We start from the raw sequence: 24,196 nt of genomic DNA on the forward strand, positions 1-24,196 counted from the left end.
AGCCTGGTGGGCTGCCGTCTATGGGGTCACACAGAGTCGGACACGACTAAAGCGACTTAGCAGCAGCAGCAGCAATGTCTACTTAGAACAGTATAACATATTCCTTAGCATGAAGGACTGCTGCTGCTAAGTCACTTCAGTCGTGTCCGACTCTGTGTGACCCCATAGACGGCAGCCCACCAGGCTCCCCCATCCCTGGGATTCTCCAGGCAACAACACTGGAGTGGGTTGCCATTTCCTTCTCCAATGCATGAAAGTGAAAAGGGAAAGTGAAGTCGCTCAGTCGTGTCCGACTCTTAGCGACCCCATGGACTGCAGCCTACCAGGCTCCTCCATCCATGGGATTTTCCAGGCAAGAGTACTAGAGTGGGGTGCCATTGCCTTCTCCAGCATGAAGGACAAGATGCTTCATAATTTGATACCCTGACTGACTCTCCAGGCATGTCTCCTGTCCCTCTTTAGACATCACCTTCTAGCCACAATGAACTACTGGCAACTGCCAAAATTTAACACTGGTTCTCATCTCAATATCTTTGCCTATGCTCTCTCTGAAATGCTCCAGCTGCTAGGAAGTATCTAATCTTTCTTTTCAAGCCTCCACTAAAGCATCTCCTCTTTTATAAAACCCGTCAGTAGATCACTCCCTGAACCTACTGACCCCACTCTCCCTTGTACATAGTTTATTATGGTACATACAAAAACTTCATTGCAGGACTTCCCTGGTCGTCCAGTGGTTGAGAATCCACCTGCCAATGCAGGGGACACAGGTTTGATCCCTGGTCTGGGATGATCCCACATGCCACTGGGTAACTAAGCCTAGAGGCCACAACTAGTGATGAACCGGAGCTCCTCAGAGCCCGTGCACGGCTAGAGAAGAGCCCCCATTCACATCAACTAGAGAAAGCCTGTGCACAGCAACAATAAATACATTTATTAAAAAAAAAAAAACCTTCATTGCCCTTGTTGATTTAAGATATTCATCTCCTCCTGCTATGAGTGCTTTGAGAGTACGGACTGTTATTCCATCAGTCCCTAATACCTAACACAGATCTTGGCAAGTATCAGGCATTCAGTAAATGTTTGTTGAATGAATACTGTAAGCATGAATAACAGAATTTATACCTTGAAGACTCTTGGACTCTAATTTGTACCTTGGGAGACTTCTTAATCCCAACAATGCTGCAACTGCTCCAAACATGTTTGGAATGCCTTTCTTGGAGTGGCCTTCAAAGCCAGTTTTAGGGCCATGCAAGGCAGTTGCTCACTCTTTAGTTTTAATTAAGCAATATTGTTTCCAGCTTTACTACTTTGGACTACTCTGAAGTTTTAGTTCTGAATGACTTTAGACCGACTCCTAAAAGCTAATTATCTTTAAAGTATCAAGACCTGGTATTGTTGAAGAGATCCAAAAAACTGTCACAACATCCAAGACAAGTGGCTTTTCCAAAATGCTTTGTACACACTATCAATCTTTGGAAAGAATACATACTCTCTCAAGGTGACTACTGTAAAGGGGAGCTTCAATCTGCTGTGAAAAGTTGTCACACACTTTCCAAAGAAAATCAGAATCACTAATATAGTAAAATTTAATACAGAACTTATAACCAGACTGACAAAAGTTTATGAAATGGGTTTTCATCTAATGCTTACCAGAAAACAACAAAAATCTCTTGTTCTACATCCTGGACAGGTGGACACTAGCCTGGAGCTTGAACACAGCCAGGACAGGTGGAAATGGAAAGAACACTGAACAAGAAGTCAAAGGTCTTATCTAGCCCAGCTTTCATTCTAATCTGTATAATGTGTCCTTGGTTTTTTTTTTTCTTTTCATAAAAATAATTGAAATAAATATCTGAGAACTCATTTAGTTCTAAAATAATTCCTCATTTCCTACTTTTCCCCTCTGTCTGCATCCTCCCAGCAGAGAGATGTGCATTTTAAAAGAAATCTCTAATAAGTAAGCCAGGAAAGAGATATTTATATGAGTGGGATCAATCCTCATATTACTTGAGGGAGAAGGAATGGTGATTTATGAAAATCAACTTTGCAGCAACTATTTATCCATACCCCATCTCCACTGCAATCAAAGCCAATAGGGGGCTCATTCAGAAATAGAGATAAAGAAACTAGGTTTCTAGAAACAGAGAAAGCTTTTGTTTTACTGTTTTAAAGTTGTTTTTAGTTATAAGCTCCTTGAGGGTAGAGATACTGCCATTTGCATTCCTCTAGAGCACCTACAAGTAGTAGTAATTGTTCAGGGAACATATGTTGATTAGTATCACTGTCCTTATTTGTCTACATGCCAATCTGCTCTTCTAGACTGTGAAAGCTTTGAGGATGAAGGCTGTTTCTGATTTCATTCGAATTCCCAGTGTCTAACACAGGCTGATGGGTTTCAGCTTATATGGTCTCTCACACAGTTGTTCAATACCGCAGTGTCTATGCTATGCTTAGATGTTGGGGAAGCAGGAGTGAACAATACAGACAGACATAGTCCTTGCTATCTGGGAGCTCACATTCTAGTGGAGGAAAGAAAAGACAATGAAAGAGTAACAAACCAAGTATTTTTTGATTTTCACAAGTGCTCTGAAGAAACCCAACAGAATATGTAGCTGAAGGAATGGGGAAGCTTTGAAAGGAAGCTGAGGGAGGGTATTTCTAAAGAGCTGATAAATCGGTATAAGCAGGCAACGTGGATGGATAAAAGACACATTTAGGAAAAGCAGCCCGGGATGGCATGTAAGGGGTGAGCACGTCTCCCTAAGGCCGATATGCCCCCAAGTGCCCTGGGACAAGTTATCAGGCCTGTCCCAGAGCAATTAGGAAATTACCATGAAGCAATGTTATCTCAGGGACTATGAAAAAAAATTTTCTAAAGCCTGCTGGTGTCCCCAAGTCCCTAAAATATCACTGCTAAAATTACTCACTGGCCTCACTGATATCATATCCACCTCTGTGGAGCCCCAACTCCCCACTGGATGTCGGCACCAAGTTCACATTTCACACCCTGGAGCTCAAGGCTTTCATCACTCTACCTCGGCCCCAAAAGCCCTTTTCTCATCCCTGCCTCAAGGCCCACTGCTGCCCAAGCCCATCTCTCATCAGCCCCGTTGTCTCCTTGCCACCTATCAACAAGTGGGAGAACGCAAGAAACGCTGTAAGGACACAGGAAAGAGAGCTTCAGCATCGAGGGGACAGAGATGGAGACAACAGTCGCAGACAGACAGTTGCACTCAGGCTCTGGAGGCGTGTTTTTTTGCTTTAAGAGTCCAGCACTAAAAGTTAAGACACCTAACTTCAGTTCTGCCATCAACTTTTAAAAATGTTCCTATGGGCAAGCCATGTTGTTCCTTCAAAGAAAGCCCCCCTTTTCTAAAAAATGAAGAGAGTAGAAGGAATAAATATATCTATGACTCCTTCTATGCTTTGTTTTCTCTAGAATCCAAAAGTTGACGTCCCTGGAAATTTCAGTAGAGAAAGAGCTGAAAACAAACTCAAAACTGCACTTCTCAGAATAAACAATGATAACAGCATTGTGAGGTAGAGAAACACAGTGTTTAAGGAGATGACGGTTCAAATCCTGGTTCTGCATACTAGACACCTCTTAGCATCTCTTTGCTAATCTGAAAAGTAGGGATAAAAATAGAACCTATTTCTTAAGAGTTGTTATGAGAAATCAATAATATAATTACGTAAAACGCTGCACAATGTAAGCATGCAACAGTTATTACTATTAACAGCACAATTGCATACTCTGTGTCAGACGCTAAGGTCTTCATCGGGGCTCTCTAATCTATGCTGCACCTGACAATCAAAACTCCAGGGGTGGGGCCCAGGAATCTGTTTATGTAACAAAATCCCAGAGGACTCTGAGACCCAGGTGATTTGGCAATGACTACCCTACAGCATACCATATCAGTTCAGTAGGTTCTTACTTACTCACCTAGTGTTTTGCTGATCCATTTATCCAGAACTCTCAACAACACATTACCCAGTACAATACTACTCTATGATCTCACTTAACTAACTCCTAATGAACTCTAGCCACCCATCCCCACTTACCACTTCACCACAACATTTCCAAAGTACAACAAACTGCCAAACCAATTTCCTCCATCAGTGTTTCTAAAAATGGAGCTCAGGTAATACTGGTGATATTTAGGTAGGATGTAGACAGCTTTTTAAAAAATAATCATACATTTTCCTAAGAACCTTTCATTTTAAAAGGTACCTCCTATTTTAATACAATAGCATGGACCTTTGAACCACATTACCTAAATCCATATCCCAGCTCTGCCACTGGCTACTTTATGATTCCATACTGGACTTTAAGTTTCCTAAGAGCAAAATCCACCTCTGCCATGTCTCTTTTTCACCCAGAGCGCCTAATACGATGTCCTGATCACAGTATCCAAACATGTGTGACTGGGGGGGATATGTGGTTGTGAACATGACACTTCTACCAGCTCGCAGGGCTTCCCCACTCTTACCACAACATCTTCCAAGATCTTAGTAGGGCAGGGCCTGGAATGAAATTCATAGTGTTCCTCTTCCAATTTCTTCTTTGACTCCCGCTCCTGGATCCTTTTCTCAATTTCTAAATCAAAGCCAACAGGCTGAGTAGGTGGCTTCACAGGCGGTTTCTTAGGCAAGATGGGCCCACCTTCAAGAATTCTGGGATCAAGTTCCTGTGCTTTGAATTTGTATCTGTAAGGCGAGAATTTAAGTGATAACCACAAAAAAAGATTTTTTTAATAAAATGAAAACTAAACAACAAAGTAGGCCAAAACCAGGAAAAAAAAAAAGTAATCATTAAGATTATCCATCATGTGCAACAAAAATTCAACTCTCTCCATAGCCATTATCCCTGCCTCGAGAGCAAAGAAAAAACAAGACAGTCTAACATCCCCACCACTCTAAAGATTGGGGTTTCTCTTGTACTTCTTTTGAGAAAAGAAACTCCCCCTTCCGAAAAGAAGTACAAGAAGGGAGAAAGAAGGCCACAGGAGACAACCCCCAGACTTAACTCACACTAAATTCCAGTTCTCTCCACTGGTAAGAGTTTTAACAATCCCTTGGGTAGCCATAAAAGGGTGAGATTTATCTAAACCTCAAAGGACCCTCTTTATGGTAATCGTAAATTCTCCCACCCCAACCTCTGATTATTTTTTTTTTTACCAGTTTACACTCCAGGACAGCTCCCTACTCCCACTTGCAATCCTTTCATCACAGAGGCAAGGCAGAGCCTGTAGCTCAAATACCATAATTTCCAAGGCAAGAAAAACAGTAACTGTCCCCCTTACAGAAGTGAAAAGGAAGCAGGCAGGTTTTTGGAACTCTCCCTCAAATACTGCCAGTGGAACTTACTGTTGCTGCTTCTCAAGCTCCTCGGCCTCCAGATCCGCTGCACTCTTGCAGGTCACAGGCCTTGTACGATGTTTGGTTTGCAGCACAGGAGTCTGTGGGTCTCTGCATATTCTGACCACAGATTTGGAGGGTAATGGCACTGTAAACCAAGAGCACAGACATTCACCTAGCTAAGACCCCGTTTACCCGTAGGTGCTGAACTCAGCTAGGCAGCCCAGAGATGCTAAGCCAGAGAGTGGCTGGCCCCTCACACTCAGCTCAGCTCAGCTCACAACAGTCAGTCTGACAAACATTCAGTCCCTTCTCCCCTATCACTCTTTATTGAGAGGTGATGATAAAGGTAGCCTGTGGGTAAACTCTGCTATCATCTTCTGAATCTAAAATCCATTTGTGTCTGATGGATTTCTTATCACTGCCGAGGCCTGCACTGCCTTTCTACTGACAGTGCCAACTATTTTGCATGTTATTGACAAATAATAAAATAAGGCATTTCTGAAGACCAAGTAACAATTTCCAGTATTATGAACTCCTTAAAAGCATCTATATCGAAACATCAAGACTATCTCCCACAGAAAGTCAAATGAAAAAAGTAAAAAAAAAAAAAAAAAGCTATGTCAAAGCATCAATATTAAGATCACCATCACCATTCACAGGAAACACTCACAGAAAATACTATTTACCTGGCCAGAAGCAACCTTGTCAATTTTCATAATTACCCAGAATGAATTTTCTAATTTAGACCTTACCACCTAACAATTGGAGATGGAAAACAAGTCTACTTATTTTAGAAATAAGCCAGGCTTCAAGTATACATATAACTATTATTGAGCTATAATAGTCCAAAATTTTAAATAAAAATCGCAGAAAATAATTTTTCTTTCTATTTGCTAGGATCAAGATTCTAAGAGCAGAATACCAGACTCTAATAAGAGTCACATATATTTGGAAAGTCATGGTTAATACTTAAATTTCCATCAGAATAAAAAAGATTATTTTCATGATATAAAATTTGACAAATGGGTACTAGAACATGGTAACATTAGGAAATGCTGTCCTTAAAGGAACTAACTCATCTGACTGCCTAAAATAGCACTAAACAGTGCCTAGGCAAAGGCAGGAAAAATTCAGAAACCTTCAAAGTCAAACAACCAGATTTTGCTTTATCCAGAATACTACCCTGCACGGTTGACAACTAGTTTACACCACACCTCCAATCCTCAAACTTCTTTTAGGAGTTATTTTCATAAAGATACACACTGTCAGATTAGCTTCCTCTCGTCGGTTCACCACCAAATCTACAAACTAACCAACATTTGCACTCATTCCTCTCTTCTACTCCCCTTTCAAAGAACAATCACGCCACCTGTGCTAAGTATCCCTCTCCTACCTGTACAGGGTCTTAACCATTGGTTATCTCTTTTCTCTCCTGTATTTCCCTGCCTGGACTTCTCAGCACACAGACCTGCTCTCCCTATCTTGCACTTCCTTTGATTCTTATATTTCCTTCCACATTCACAGCACTCACAATAATCTGTGATGACCCGTTTATCTCTCTCACTGAATTACAAACTTGATGTTGAGCACCAAGTCTGTTTTGCTCACTTCTATACTGCCTACATCACACAGAGTGTCTGCTTTGTAGCAGTCAACATTTATTGAACCAATGAACAAAAAGCACACAACAGTAAGTGAATAGAAAGCTTTCATTTTCTGTAGGTAAGTGTGCACCTTGACACATGGCAAAGACAGCCTTGATGTGTCATGACATCTCGTGTTACCTTAATTCCCCTCAGCCAATTACTGACCAGGAGGATCAAGGTGGTTGATGGGTATGAGTGGACAGATAGCCAGGTGGTTTGAGAAATGCTCAACTATGGGTACATTTGTTGTCTGCATACAACATATGCCATGCTTTAGTTCAAAAACTAGGATTTCAACTAAATACAAATTTGTACCTAAGATGCAAGCACAGGGAATTCTAGGGGAGGCTCCAGCCAAGTATGATACTAGAAAGAAACTTACTAATATCATCCTTCCTGTTCCTCAGGTGGTATCTGGTAGGGGTTCGTTTATGGAATGCTTCGACCTGCTGTGCAAGGGGGACATATGTAGAAGCCGTCTCATCAAATGTTCTTTTCTTTCCTTGTGACAGGTTGAAAGGCATAACAATGGTGCATCCCTTAGTCACTCGGGCCTGAAAAGAAAGAATTAATTCCCTAAATGAAATGTTATGGAAGAGCTCAGATCCACCTCAAGCCTCAAACTCAGCACAGAAGATTAAAAGGAAAAGAATCCATGGAAAGCCAAGATGATTATTCTTCTTAAGTTGTCGGTCCTTAAGCATGGGTTATAATCTGTATACTCCCATCTTTTAAAAAGGGGGAGAAAGCATTTAGCACTTAACAAATTGTCTATTCTGTTACATAAGGTGATTTTTCCAAGCATGCTCATGTTTTGAAGCAATCAAGAGCAAGTTTTCTTAGAATTAGAAGGGGAAAAAAGCTGTACAGGTATCCCACCCCAAGTCATTTAAAAATTTTAACTGGGCTTCTGGATCAGCTCAGGCAGCTACCTGAATCAAATTCTCTTCTCATATCCTACCCCAAAACTGACTAATGAAGAAGCCCACTCCTTGGGTCACTAATTTTTATAAAATTAGTTTCTGACTGGAAGTAAAACTCAAGGACCTACATCTCAAAGGAAGAATCACAACTCCAGGATTTAAGTCTGCAAAGGACTGACTTAAACAAGTAATGCTGGTGATTTCCCTGGTGGTACAGTGGGTAAGAGTCTTCCTGCCAATGCAGGGAACCTGGGTTTGATCCCTGGCCCGGGAAGATTTCACACGTTGTGGAGCAACCACAACTACTGAAACCCGTGCACACTAGGGCCCAAGAGCCCCAGCTACTGAGTTCATGTACTGCAGCTACTGAAGCCTGTATGCCTAGAGCCTGTGCTCTGCAACAAGAGAAGCCACTGCAACGAGCAGCTCATGCACCACAACAAAGAGTAACCCCTGCTCGCCACAACTAGATAAAGCCACACACAATGATAAAGGCCCAGTGCAACCAAAAACTAATTTTTTAAAAAGAGATTAACCTACTTAAAAAAAATGATGCTGGTGACTGCAAATGCAAGTAGAAATTCTTAGTGATAGATTTTTAATTTAGGATTATTACTGCTTTTGTTAGCGCTCTGGTAACAAAACTGTATAGGATTTGAGTGGTCTGCCCCAACCTGACTTTCCCCATAAACCCATTATAGTTTGCACAAAACTTTGCAGACACAAGATTTTTTTAAACAAATGTTTAATAGCACAAGCCATAACAAGCCTGTACCTACAATTTGCCACATGTAATTCTATGTGTTTTATGTACATTCTCAATTCAGTTTTCACAGTAATTTGATAAGATGCTTCCCAGAGAAAGTGATTTATTCAAGATCACACAGCTAACAGGGGGCAAAGTGAGGATTTAGATATATTTTAACTGAAAGACACATGCTTCTCTCAATTACATGATCAACAGTGACCATAAATACTACACCAGAATCTTCGCTGAATAACTAACAAGAATATTAACTTAGACAGTCAACTTACAGGAGATGGAGGATGCTTTCGCAGTTCCGATGTAAAGTTCACTTCCTTATACTCCTCCTGGTTTTTAGGATGCTGTTTGACCCGCTCATCTGTGCGGAAGTGGAAGTCAACTGCTTTGGTTACCTGGCTCACTGATTTCTTCACAGGTTGTCCTAAGTAAAAAGTACAGTAAAACATACAGGTAACACGAATAATACAGAACATACATACAGTAAGTCCCTTTTTAGTCAGTCCTTTTGTTATTTCTATTACCATGGATCTAACTTTATTTACTCTCTGCATATAACCCAATTTGAAACAGTCCTCAAGGACACCAAAATATGTGCCTTATTCATTTAGTACTATTGAGTTTGAGGGCCTTCAGTCAGATGCAAATTGTAATAAGGTAGCAGAGGGGAGAAGAATCCCATCTCCCAGGTGTGTTCATAGCTCTGGAGACACACAGAAACTGGAATACTTTTGACAAGAAAAGCTATGAAATGACTTTCGAAACACACTTAACTAAGCATCTCTAAAAGGGAGACCCCATAAACTCCAAAGATGCTTTTCAACCCAGTAAGCAGAGCTTTACAGATTTGACTTCACCAATATAATTATGCTAAAGCAAAAAAGAACTCCGATCCTTTCAGCTCCCCCAGTCATACTTTCCTCCCCAGCTACAAGTAGATTCACTCAACTTTCTTCTCCTCTGCTTAGGATAAAATAGGGAAAAAAAAAAAAATTGGTCTGTCCAACTGCTCTATCTTCTGTCTTAATCCTAGTTCCTTCTTTTTCTAATACAAAGAAAAAGAATTAGGAGGTAAAAAGAGGAAGAGATTAATTCTACTTGGGAAAACAAGGTAAGAACTCATGGAAAAGACCTCAAAAGATGGGTGTCAAAAAAAAAAAAAGATGGGTGTGACTTCAACAGTTAGAGATGGAGAGGAACGACAACATGCTCTAAGAAAGGACCAATGTACATAAAACATTCTAGGGAATGATCATTGGGATATGAATGGCACCCATGTCCAGCCTCCTAAATAAACACATCTTTTTACACTGACTACTGACCAAGAAAGACATTTTTGCTTTTGAGACTTTAAAAACCACCAAGGGTATGAGAAGCACCACCTCATAAATCAGACTCAATCAGAACCAAACTGACCTGCTCCTGCAAGAGCAAACTTTTTGAATTCTTCATTCCTTTTCCGCATCTCTACCACTTCCTGCTGCATTTTCATTCTCTTTTCCAACTCTTGCTCCTCAGTACTTTTTAGAATCTTCTGCCTAAAGGGCAAATAAGTAAAGGAGATGAGAGAGGAGAGGAGAAAGAGATTTAATGGTAAAAAAAAAAAAAAAATCTAAAGCCATTATACAGATTAGATTTTTAACATGGGATAAAATAACCATCAAAACCAAAAAGTATTATCCAAGAAATCAATACTAACCTAGATAACACTATGAAAAAAAAGATGCAAAATTTATTCCAAAATATTGAAAAAATTTCAGAAAAAAAGTTAAAATAGACTACAGAGGATTTTACAAAATATCCACAAATTTGACTGTATAATGATTAATTTTCATGCCACAAGAAAAACCAAAAAACCAGTAGTAATATTTTCAATAAACACAGCAAAAGGTTAATATACATAAAATATATACTATGATAAAGAGAAAAGCCTTTGGAGTAGAGCCAACCAGAGTTCAAATCACAACCCTGTTGTTTCATTTCCTTCCTATGTAATCTTGAGAAAACTATTTGACCTCTATGAACCTCAGTGTTCCCCAGTTTAAATGGGTAATACAAATACTCATTTTCACAGAATACTTGTGACTATTAAAAACCAGACAGTTTCTGAAATAATTGACATAGTATAAGTTCAATTTAAAGTAGCCATTCTTAAGAAAAACCAATAATCAAGTAGTCATTCTTAGTAATGAAACATCACTAAGACCACTTACAGATAAATAAAAAGGAAACAACTCTGGAAAAGATGTTTACAGCAACAGTAATACAATCCTGTTAGCAAACAAATAAAAATTAAAATAATTTGATGCCATCAACATTACATCAGTGAAATTTGAAACAATTTTAAAGTAAAAAATTCAATACAGGTGAGACTACAAGGAAATAAAAATATTCAAAGTTGATGGCACTAAAAATTCACACATTTCAGAAATAAAACTGACAATATCAATAGCCATAAAAAGGATCATTTCTCTTTCCTTATCTTGAGGAGACTATTCAAAGAAAAGAATCTCTCTATAAAGATGTTCACTGATTCCTTGTAACAGTGAAAAATTTGAAACAGTGTTTTTAACAGTAAATTTTCCAATTAATATAAAGAATGTAAACCATCAACCAAAAAGAAAGATAAATGTGAAGATTTTGTAGCAGTACAGAAAATAAGAGTTTCATAGTGAGTGAATAAAGCAAAATCCAAAGACTGCTTAAATACTGACTGTAAAAATAGGTATTTTATTTGAGTAAAGTCCAGAATGGAGCTTGAAAAAGTAAATACTGTTCAATTTAGGTAATTGGCCACGTGATATGAAGAGAGGACTCAGAGGAAAGACCCTGATGCTGGGAAAGACTGAAGGCAGGAGGAGGACACAACAGAGGATGAGAGGGTTGGATGGAATCACTGATTCAACAGACATGAGTTTGGGCAAGTTCCAGGAGACTGTGAAGGACAGGGAAGCCTGGCAAGCTGCAGTTCACAGGGTTGCAAAGAGTCAGACATGACTGAGCGACTAAACAAGAACTTTTACTAACTTTTTTCTATTTCTTTTACATTTGTTTTAATAGTTTATTTTTTTTCAATGTATAAAACTCAAGCACCCACTAGGACATAAACAATGTACCTTACCATGGTGACAGCCTTTAGAGTTTCCCAGGCTCCATGTGCTTCAAACAGACTGTAGTTGTACACATTTGTAATTTTACTCTGATTCTAAAGCTGAAATTCAGCAAAGTATCATACCTTACAGGTGGGATACAAGGCGCAGTATGTCTGCCCTTGGCTTTTTCAGGGGAAGATTCATTCTTTTCAGAAATATCTTGACAAGCATTGCCTTCTTCCTCTTCTTCTAAATTCTTTTTATTTTGAGAACTTGAGTTGAAAAGGACAAAAAATATCTCAATCCCCTATAGCATACAAATATCTCAATCTCCTCCCCAGATCTACTACTACACATGGCTTAAGTTTTTTCATTCTTTAGGACAACAGCCATACTTCAACAGCCAAGGTTCTTTCAACAGTATCATCAGTTTATATATAACAATAGCTACAACAAGCAAACTTTGCGAACACCAACAGAAGTCAGGTAAGAGTTGTCTGGTGATGGTTCAGGAAGGTGGGAAGAGATTCCAACTGCTCATCATCAAATGAACAAATGCAAGATAGTTTCCTTTCCAAAATTTATGTCGCTTTAAATGGCAACCCACTCCGGTATTCTTGCCTGGAAAATCCCATGGACGGAGAAGCCTGGTAGGCTACAGTCCATGGGGTCACAAAGAGTCAGACACCACTGAGAGATTTCACTTTCACTTCTTATTGACAGAACTCTAATTTTGTTTGGGGCAGCCAACATATGACGGTAAAAATATTGTACTTGCTTCAACAATCTCTACTGCAACTAGAGGGGATCTAATTTACAGTTCAGTCAACTACTGTATAAACATAAGCATTACTGGAAAATATTTTACTTTCCTATTATGGATGCTACCCCTCTTTCTTCGCCAGACCCTTCTCTTGAACATGGATATAATACCTAGAGATAGAGAAGCTATTTTGTGATAATGAGGCAACAAGCACAAGGAAGAAGCTAAGAAACACAGAGCAGCCATCTTGAGCAGCAAGTATGGGGGGAAAAAAAAAACCACTAAGACTCAGAAATGTCATCGAACCAAAGCTAGCAGCAAACTACTTTCAGAATTCTATGAAGCAAATAAATCACTGTTCTTTAAACTTCTCTAATTAAATTGGCTACCATATTACCTTCAACAAAACGCACTCCTAACTGACAAAAATAAGAACAAGCACCGTGTATTCTGCTTGCTATTACCATAGGAGCAAACAGGGGTAAAATCTATGCCAACTGACAGAAGCTGTGGCTACTTACACTTTCATTTTTTTGGAGGGTGGAAATTCATTGATGATTACAGGAGTACCACATCTCTTGGCTTTCATTTTTACATGCTGCTTTTCCTTCTGTTCCAAATTCTTCTTAGCAGAGAGTCTGAGAGATCTTCTATGGTAGAAGAATTGACAAAACTTATCTGTAATGAATACATCTACTAGATATGTTGCAGAAATGTGAAAATACGTCAAACTACAAAGGCTATTTGTACAAACTACAAAAATGGTATTATTTCCACTCTAAAAATCTAATGTCTTATTGATAGCTTTTGAAAATTCACCATAAAATGTTGGTACTTTAAGTGCACTGGTATTTGTAAATCAAACCTCAATAAAGTTGATTTAATTTTGTAAAAAGGCACTGGTACAACTCCTTCCTTTTGAAGGTATCAGTAAAAGTAAAAAAAAAGATGAGGTGACTTGACCCTGTTACACAGCTAACTAGTCAGCCTTGAAGTTAGAAGATCTCCTGGAAATTTACTGAAGTGTTTATTTTCTCCTCTTTTAGTCATGACCCCCAATTTTTCTTAAAATATGTAACACATAACAAAAAGTACACAAAAACCAAGTTAAGTTAATGATTATAAAGTGAAGACTCATGAAATCACCACCCAAACTAAGAAACAAAACACTGGCAGCAGGTGCTACCTTGAATTTTACAGTAATGACTACTTTGGCTTTATCTTTTTTACCATATAGACATGCATTCCATAAACACTGTATGTTGGTTTGAAAAGAAAATAAAAACTTTATACATTTTTGTCTTGCTTTCTGTCTCAATATTATGTTTGTGAGATTCAACCACATTTATTCACGGAGTTCTAATTCACGAATTTTCAATGCCCTGTAACATTCATTATAGGAACATACCACTATTTATCCAATCAACTGTTGACTCTCGCATATGTCTCCTGATATACACATTGTTGTTGTAAGACTGCTAAGTCACAGGACTTTGGTTTATTAACTAAAGTTATTTTCCAAGGTGTTTTTACCAACTTATGCTTACACTGGCAAATTTATAAGAGTCTGTATTGCTCTACATTCTCCTAAACACTTGGTATTGTCAATGACTTAATTTCAGTCATACAGATTGGTATATATTAATCATAGAGCCTCACTGTGGTTTTAGTTTGCTTTTCCCAGGGAGATTGAGCACCTTTTCACATGTTTATTGGCCATTTGGTTATCATATTTCATTAAGTACTAGTTAAGTGTCCTGGTTTTCTACTGCATTGTGAATCTTTTTCTGATTAGTAGGAATTCTTTATATACTGTGCATATGAGCCCATTGTAGGTTTTAAGTGTTACAAATATCTCCCGCCAATCTAGGGGTTGGCTTCTCACTCCTTTTTTTGGGGGGTGTGGGGGCGTGGGGCTTCTCACTCTTTATGGTATCATTTGATTAGATAGTAAGTTCAAAAAGCACTTCTTCCTAAAAAGCATGTCAGTGCTTTTCTGTGTGGATTCTATTTAAGAAGTCTTTCCCTATTCCAAGGTCATGAAGATATTCTCCTGTATTTCCTTACTTGAGCTATGTTTTCACATTTAGATCTACAATTCACCTAGTACTGACTGTTTTATATGGAGTGAGATAGATGACAACTCTCATTTTGTTCTATTTGGCTACCCATTGTCCAGTCATTGTTTACTGAAGGGGAAAAATAAAAACATCCTCTCCTCATAGGCATGCAATACCACTTTTGTATATATTGTGTCCATATATGTCCATATATGACAGAGTAAGCTTCTATATGATTCCATTGGTCTCATCATTGGGCAATACCCAAATTAATACAAAGCATTAATTATTGTAGCTTTATAATATGACTTGCTATCTACAAAATAAAAGTATTTTGACTACTCTTGGACCTTTGCATTTCTGTACAACTTTTAGCATCAACTTATCAATGTCCAAAATGAAAACCTTTGGGACTTTTGTAGAGATAGCATTGAATCTATAGGTTGGGTAAGGAGACTTGATATTTATAGTATTGAGTCTCTCAAAGCATTAACAAGGGGGCTTCTCTGGTGTCTCAGTGGTAAAGAATCTGCCTGTCAATGCAGCAGACAAGCATTCAATCCCTGACTTGGAAAGATTCCACATGCTGCAGGGCAATAGGCTCATGAGCCATAACTATTGAGCCTGTGTTCTAGAGCCAGGAACCACAACTATTGAGTCCACGTGCTGCAACTACCGAAGCCCACATGCCTAGAGCCCAGGGTCTGCAACAAGAGAAGCCTGCACCACAACTAGAGCAGCCTCTACTTGCTGCAATCAGAGAAAAGCCCGCACAGCAAAGAAGACTCAGCATAGCCAGAACAAATAAAACATGAATGTAGTATGTCCTGCCATTTATTTAGATGTTGTTTAATTTTTCTCAACACTCTCAAGATTTATTAGTATATATTCAAATTTTTATGAGTGCATAGAGCACCTAATTTAAAAATCTTTATCACAAAGAATTTAAAACATATTAAAAATGGAGAATAACATAAAGAACCAATAGGTACTCATCATTCAGCTTTATAAGTTATCAACTTATAGAAAAAAAAAATTACCAACTTATAGCCAATCACATTGTTAACTTTCTTTTCATCTACCCATCTTAGATTTTGAAGCAAATCCCAAATTTCATATCTTTCATCTGCAAGTATTTTCATATTAATCTCTAAAGGGACTCATAAAAACAAAAACATGGAGTAATGTACAGTATATTTATCATGCAAATCTTCTTGCATATTATTACAAAATGTACACAATATACAAAAATACGACTATTTGAGTACACTGGAAAAGTGACCAAAAGCAGGCAGAAAACAGGAATATTTATCCATGAATAGTAACTACAAAGGTTAAGAGTTATGAGTTTTTTGCCTGCAGGCATGCCCCAAATGTGGCAGCTCCAACAGCAGAAAACTACTCTCACTGGCTTTAGATAACAGAAGATAGAATTCAGGCTAGTACAGGAGCTAGAAACCTCAGAGGAAAGTCCTAGAAGAAAAAGAGCTACAAGTCACTCAAAATCTGAGCCAAAACTCTCCACAAGTTTCCTGTTACTATATATGCTAACTATGTGTATTTGGACTTCCCTGGTAGCTCAGACAGTAAAGCGTCTGCCTACAATGTGGAAGACCCGGGTTCAATCCCTGGGTCGGGAAGATCCTCTGGAGAAGGAAATGTGTATTTAGGGGAGACCAAACATGCCCAGTGAAGAAAGCAGAAACTGGTGAGGTGTCCATCCTTAAAAGACAAGTGCAGTAGGTAAGACTGGTGAGTTTGCTGGATTTTTTTTGATTCAGTGCATTACCCAGTGTGCATATAGTAGGACAGCACACAACTCAAGTCTTACTAGCTTGAGGCGTCTGAAGCAAAGCAGCTGGAAATTTAGAGGCAATACTCCAGAAGTTAAGAGAACCACACAGAGGATGAAAACTTAAGCCTGAGTATAAACTCTACTTGGTTTTGGCTGACCACTAAGATCTTCAGGCATAGGGGAGACTCCAAGAAGGCAGATTTAAAAAGCAATTATCAGTTCAGTTCAGTCGCTCAGTCGTGTCCGACTCCTTGCGACCCCATGAACCGTAGCACCCCAGGTCTCCCTGTCTATCACCAACTCCCAGAGTCCACCCAAACCCATGTGCATTGAGTCGGTGATACCATCCAACCATCTCATCCTCTGTCGTCCCCTTCTTCTCCTGCCCTCAATCTTTCCCAGCATCAAGGTCTTTAGCAATTATATATGTAGACATATGAATGGCCAGAAACCACATGAAAATGTGATCAACATCATTAGTCATCAAGAAAATGCAAATTATAAATACAATGAAGTATCAGTAAAAAGACTGATACCAAGTGTTGGCCAAGATATGGAGCAACTGATACTCTCATACTATCCTGCTTATGGAAACGTAAAATGCTACAGTCACTTTGGAAAAATTCTAGCTGTTTCTTATAAACAGTTTGAATCCTGTCTCTGAAATAAATCTGCCCCAGACAAGCAACTTTAGCACCTCTGAGCTCTTATCTATATAAAATAAGTATATTACCTACAACTCATTAATGTTATGAAGATTAAATAAGGTAACATGAAAAGTCTAATGTACTATGGGACACATAACCCTTCTCTGAACATTATTAATATAACCGCCACTTTTGAACACCTCTTACCTCTGAGGCTGAACTGGATTATTTCTTGATGTGGTTTCTTTGACTTTCATAGAGGGACATTCATTTGATGGAATGGACTCTTCCACCAGATTTTCTTTTTCTGCTTGTTTGTTGTAAGTATTATCAACTGCAAGAGAACAAAAACTAGTCTATACTCAAATCCCAAGGAAATACATGTCTATATATACATATGACTTAATACAGAAAATTCTAGATTGAAATATGTGTGTGTGTATCCTCCTAAGCAGTGGAACCTTTTGTTCCAGTGAAATCTTGTGCAGAAGACCAATTTATAAAAGCTACTTTATAGTTGAAGCAGAAATGAAATATCCAGGGCCCTGCCTATTTACTAGTCTAAGGCACCTCAGAAAAAAGTGTCCTAAACCCCTCATGACACTTTTTCATTATTTATTTATCTGGCTGTACTGAGTCTCAGTTGCAGCATGTGGAATTGCTGACCTTTGTCATGGCATGTGGGATCTTTAGTTGTGGCATATGAACTCTTAGTTGCAACATGTGGAATCTGGTTCCCTGACCAGGGATCAAACCTGGGCATCCTGCACTGAGACCAGAGTGTTAGCCATCAGACCACCAAGTAAGTCCCTCTCATGACATTTCAAAAAGATAAAAATTCTGAAACCTTCTGTGAAAAAATGAAATCACCTAAGTAAGGAAAACAGGATAAGCTGAATTTCTCATCAGCAACAAAGGAAGATAAAAGATAATGGAACAATGCCTTCAGAGAAATCAAGAAAAAAATCTTTTAAACTGCAGTTCTATATTAAATCCAACTTTCAATAGTAAACGAAGGTGGAACAATGACATTTTTAGACATGTGAGAACTCCAAGTTCTCTTCCTGCACCTTATCTTAGGAAGTTCCTTGGGGACGTATCCCTGCCTAATGAAGTACAAATGAAAGAATACAAGAAAAAGGACATAAGACCCAGGAAACAAGATGCCAAGAAGAAACTAAGAAAAATAATGCCGCCCTCAAATAAAGCAGTATAGCTTCCAAGGATCATTGTTCAATATGTAGCAAGCTCAAATGTGACAAAATTTTAAGTAATTGATCAAGTTTAAAAATCTACCTGACCCTGATGTCAAGATCATCTTTATGTGGTCAAGGGATTGTGACAAATAACACCAAGAAGAACCAAGAAGAAATGTAGCTGCATCACAGTAACTGACCTGGCATTGAGTAATATTTACATAATCAAAATAATGTAAATATTTCTGTAGTAATCATATGACCAGACATTATAAATACAACCCCCTGCTGCTGCTAAGTCGCTTCAGTCGTGTCCGACTGTGCGACCCCATAGACGGCAGCCCACCAGGCTCCCCCGTCCCTGGGATTCTCCAGGCAAGAATACTGGAGTGGGTTGCCATTTCCTTCTCCAATGCATGAAAGTGAAAAGTGAAAGTGAAGTCGCTCAGTTGTGCCCGACTCTTCGAGACCCCATGGACTGCAGCCTTCCAGGCTCCTCCATCAATGGGATTTTCTAGGCAAGAGTACTGCCAATTAAATTTAAAACAATAAGAATTTTAAAATGTAGCATCTAAGAAAAGGGACTGTGTATGGGGTGGGAAGAAGAAGGAGATATTTTATCAAAGTATTCTGATGTTACTATGGACATCATAAAACAGAAGCAGAAAAAAAGTGCTGAGAATAATGAAAAAGAAACAATCAAGTAACGGCTTCATGGAAAAAACAGCATTTGATAGTACAGCTTATGAATTGAGCCTTGATTAAAGTTCACTTCAACCAGATGACAGGGAATAAAAGTCAGGCCAAGAAAACACATTTCACACAATATTTATTCCAGAGAACAATTATTTAGCTCATTTCCTAAAGAACTTTCTTTCTCGAGGGGAGAAAAAGACATAGGAAAAAAAAAATAGTATGCCATGTCAAAGCTTCAATAGTATCTTACCCAATTAAAAGACACAGATGATTAAATTTTAAAAAAGACCTAACTATATGCTGCCTGTAAAAAATGCATTTATAATAATCATGTAAGTGAAAGAGTGAGTTGCTCAGTTTGTCCAACTCTTTGCAACCCCATGGACTGTAGCCCGCCAGGCTTCTCTGTCCACGGAATTCTCCAGGCAAGAATACTAGAGAGGGTAACCATTCCCTTCTCCAGGGGATCTTCCTAACCCAGGGACTGAACCCAGGTCTCCCGCATTGCAGGAGGATTCTTTACCGTCTGAGCCACCAGAGAAAGAATACTGGAATATTCACCAAGAACACTGGAGTGGGTAGCCTATCCCTTCTTCAGGGGATCTTCCCAACCCAGGAATCACACCAGGGTCTCCTGCATTGCATGTGGATTCTTTACTAGCTGAGCTACCAGGGAAGCCTGCCCATAAGGTTATCCACTGACTTTTCAGTAAGCATATGTTAAAGACAGTAATCATAAGGGGAGGAGAGTACAAATTCAGGGCTGTTAAAATTCATTTGAAATTATGAGATCAGCAACATAAAATAATCATGGAGATATAGATACATATATATAAACCTCATGGTAATCACAAACCAAAAAAAATCTATAATAGATATACAGACACATAAAAAAGAGAAAGGAATACAAATATAGAACTACAGATAGTCATCAAACCATAAGGGAAGAGAACAAAGGAACAAAAGCAGATATATAAAAACAACACCCAAACAATTAAAATGGCAATAAGTAGATATATATCAGTAATTAGTCTAAATGCAAATGGATTAAATGCTCCAATCAAAAGACACCAAGTAGTTGAATGGATACAAAACAAGACCCATATATATGCTGCCTACAAGAGACTGACTTCAGATCTAAAGACACACACAAACAGAAGTGAGAAGATGGTAAAAGGCATTCTATGCAAATACAAATCAAAGAAAAGCAGGGGTAGCAATAATTATATCAGACAAAATGGACTTTAAAACAAAGACTGTTACAAAGACAAAGGATATTACTTATGATCAAGGAATCAATTCAAAAAGAAGACATAGCAATTATAAATATATATGTATCCAACATAGGACCACCTAAACATATAAAACAAATATTAACAATCATAAAGGGAGAAACTGACAGTTACACAACAACAGAGAACTTTAACACCTCACTTACCTCAGTGGACAGATTATCCACAGAAAACTCAGGAAGGAAACACTGGCCTTAAAGGACACAGTAGACCAGATACATAGAGAGAGAACACTTCATCCAAAAGCAGCAAAACACATCATTTTCAAGTGCACAGGGAACATTCTCCAGGACAGATCACATTCTACGCCACAATACAAACTTCTGTAAATTTCAGAAAACTGAAATCATATTAAGCATCTTTTCTGACCACAACACTATGACACTAGCAGCCAACCACAAGAAAAAAACTGCAAAAACACAAAAACACTTGGAGGTTAACCGATATGCTACTAAACAACCAATGGATCACTGAAGGAATCAAAGAAATCAAAAAAATACCTGGAGACAAATGAAAAAACACAACAGTCCAAAACCTATGGGATGCAGCAAAAGTGGTTCTAAGACGGAAGTTTACAGCAATACAAGCTTACCTTAGGAAACAAGAAAAATCTCAATCAACCTAAACTTACACCTAAATCAACCAAAGAAAGAACAAACAAAACCCAGTTAGCAGAATGAAAAAAAAAAAAAAAAATCATAAAGATCAGAACAGAAAGAAGTAAATAAATGGAAATAAATGAAATAGTGACTAAAAGAAAAATAGAAAAGATCAATGAAACTAAGGGCTGGTCCTTTGAAAAGATAAAATTGATAAACATTTTAGCTAGACTCATTAAGAAGAGAGAAAGGCCAAATCAATAAAGTCAGAAATGAAAAAGGAGAAGCTGCAAACAACACCACAAAAATACAAAAGATCACGGGAGATTATTACAAACATCTATATGCCAATAAAATGGACAACCTAGAAGAAATGGAAAAATTCCTAGAAATGTACAATCTCCTAAGACTGAATCAGGAAGTAACAGAAAAGATTAAGAAACCAATTACTAGTAATGAATTTGAATCATTAATTTAAAAAAACTCCCAACAAACAGAAGTCCAGAAACAGATGACTTCACAGGTAAATTCTACCAAACATTTAGAATAGTTAACACCTATCCTTTTCAAGCTATTTAAAAAAACTGCAAAGAAAGGAACTCTTCCAAACTCATTCCATGGGGCCAGCATCACCCTGATATCAAAACCAGACACAGATACTACAGAAAAAGGTCAATGTCACTGATGAACATAGATGCAAACATTCTCAACCAAAAAAGGATCATACACCATAATCAAGTGGGATACTGTATCATCTGTATTCATACCAGATACTTAAGGAGAAATAAACAATCCACAATCATAGTCTGAAATTTCAAAACCTGTCCCTAACTGATGGAACAAGTTGACAGAAAAATCAGCAAGACTATAATAGCCATGCATACGTGTATGTGCTAAGTCACTTCAGTCGTGTTCAACTCTTTGCGACGCTATGGACTGTAGGCTCCTCAGGCTCCTCTGTCCATTGGGAATCTCCAGGCAAGAATACTGGAGAGGTGTTAGATTGGTAACTCTGATAAGCTGGCTCTTTGAGAAGATTAATAACACTGCTAAATCTTTAGCCACACTGATTAGAAAATTAGAGAGAGATGACACAAATTGCTAATATAGGGAATGAGAGAGATGATATCACTACAGAATTTATAAGTATCAAAAGGATAATAAGGAAACATTATGACAACTTTTTGCCTATAAATTAAACAACTTAGATGACATTGATAAATTACTTGAAGGACAAACTACCAAAGCTCATTCAAGAAGCAACAGATAATCTATATCTGCTAAAGAAATTGAATTTTTAGTTAAAAACCTCTCTGCAAAGAAAACTGCAGAGCCAGATGGCTTGAATGGTGAATTCTATAATATTAATTTTACAAAAATTCTTCCAGAGATATGAAAAGGGAATATTTATATAGTAAGGTGAACATTTACTCTATCAAAACCAAACAAATGCATCACAAGAAAGGAAAACTACAGATTATTCCCCATGAACACAGATGAAGAAAATTTTAAACAAAATAATGTAACAAACTAAACCTAAAATATAAATATAAAGAAAAATACCATCCTGACCAATTGGGATTCATTCCAGAAAACAAAGATTGGCTTAAAATTGGAAAAGCAGAGTAACTAAGCAATTTAAACACTAAAAAGAAAGGGAAGAAAATCATATAAACATCCTAATATATGCAGACAAAGCATCTAAGAAAATTTAGCATATATTACTATAAACATTATCAGCAAAATAGGAATAGAAGAGAAATTCCTCAACCTGATAAAGGACATCTATAAAAAAACTACATCAGGATTGAAATCAAAATAAGAACTGAGGCCTCCAAAAAAAAAGGACTACAGTTAACATTATACTTAATGGTAAAAGCCTGCATGCTTTCCCCTAAAGTTAGGAATAAAACAAGCATGTCTACTTCTCTCCTATTTAACGTCACATTAAAGGCTCTAGGCACTGCAATATGCAAGAAAAACAAAAGGCTTATTTGCAGATGACATAATCACTAAGGTAGAAATCTGATGAAATCTACAAAAAAGGTACTAAAACTAATAAGTGAGTTTAGAAGGTTGTAGGATAAAAGATCAATATAGAAAAATTTATCACAATTATTTGTACTAGCAACACAATAAAAGCTGAAATTAAAATAGAGGTCTAGGGACTTCCCTGATAGTCCAGTAGTGAAGACCGTGCTCCCATTGCAAGGGGGAGTAGGTGTGATCCCTGGTTGGAGAACTATGATCCCACATGCTGAGAGGCCAAAAAAAACCCCCAAAAAACCAGAGCTCTAAAAAGTGCTTTGTGAACACAAATAAGGGGAATCAGTTAGAGAAAAAAAGATATTTAAGTTGGAAACTGAATGATGTATAAGAATTTTCCAGTTAGATTAAGGGTAGAATAGCACTGATGAGACAGGTGAGAATGTGTACTAAGAAAGAACAAAAACCCTGTGACCAAGGGGTATGCACGAGTGGAATTAATGTACGTGGTTTTTGACACATGATGGGCCAAGCAGAGGCGTCCAGCTCTGGGGCTCACTGTTGACAAATAATTTTAAACTGAAAGTGGTCCAGACAAACAAGGTACCATCACATCCTCTTTCAGTTCAAGAAGAGCACAAAGACCATCAAAGCAACAGAAAAATCTTCGACACTTCTAAGCACCTCAAGTGAAATATGTATACATGGTGATAACCTCTTATGCAAGAAAGATGGATACGTGTCCAAACCCCAAATTCAGTAAGATATCACCTGTGTTTGAAAGACAGCCTAGCAACTGAGACTCTGCAAACTAAACAAGTTCACTGAAAATACAGCGACTGTCTATGGCCCTTTAGTTAGTGCTGCAATTGGGGCGAGTTTCAGATTAACCCATAAGATTAATTCTCAAATGTTCTAAATTGATTATGGTGATTGTGCAACTATTCCATGAGCATATGAAAGAAGACTGAAATATAAACTTTAAGCAAGTGAATTGTATGACATGTGAATTATATCTAAATATAGCTACTATTTCAAAACAATCATTTTTGAGGATTTATGACCTCTTAAAAGAATACTTTTTGTTCTAATCAAACAGACAGTATTTTTTTATATTTAGTAACTATTAGTTAAATGTCAATCATCTTTTAAAATCAGATACAAGACTCAAAGAATTCTTGCATAATTATCAAGCAGTACATTCTTCTTTCCTGCTGTTTTGTTTCCCAGCCAGACTTGGGTTAGGTTACATTAAATCTAGTCAAAAAAGAAAATAGTTATATATCTGGCAATAAAATTCTATGTTAGCTTAATTTCTCAAAGGTTGAAAAATGAAAAGAACATAGCACATCATTAGTTTTCAACTTACCATGAAAT

General features: G+C 37.8%; 1 protein-coding gene across 7 annotated transcripts in view; it reads right to left on the reverse strand.

Annotated features, from left to right (window-relative positions):
- Positions 1-24,196, reverse strand: part of TPX2 (TPX2, microtubule nucleation factor) — a 56,987-nt gene that overhangs the window by 12,462 nt on the left and 20,329 nt on the right. For 6 of the 7 annotated variants that reach the window (XM_027558867.1, XM_027558868.1, XM_027558866.1 and 3 more), the window contains 8 exons: positions 17,258-17,384; positions 13,070-13,198; positions 11,929-12,057; positions 10,110-10,231; positions 8,966-9,117; positions 7,390-7,561; positions 5,368-5,506; positions 4,491-4,707 (listed from right to left, as the gene is read on the reverse strand). In XM_027558867.1, coding sequence (XP_027414668.1) covers positions 4,491-4,707; positions 5,368-5,506; positions 7,390-7,561; positions 8,966-9,117; positions 10,110-10,231; positions 11,929-12,057; positions 13,070-13,198; positions 17,258-17,384 — 1,187 coding nt within the window. The remainder of the gene's footprint in view (positions 1-4,490; positions 4,708-5,367; positions 5,507-7,389; positions 7,562-8,965; positions 9,118-10,109; positions 10,232-11,928; positions 12,058-13,069; positions 13,199-17,257; positions 17,385-24,196) is intronic. The other variant, XM_027558871.1, reaches the window with a different exon arrangement.

This window comes from Bos indicus x Bos taurus, chromosome 13, assembly GCF_003369695.1.
Source record: "Bos indicus x Bos taurus breed Angus x Brahman F1 hybrid chromosome 13, Bos_hybrid_MaternalHap_v2.0, whole genome shotgun sequence".
NCBI lineage: Eukaryota > Metazoa > Chordata > Mammalia > Artiodactyla > Bovidae > Bos > Bos indicus x Bos taurus.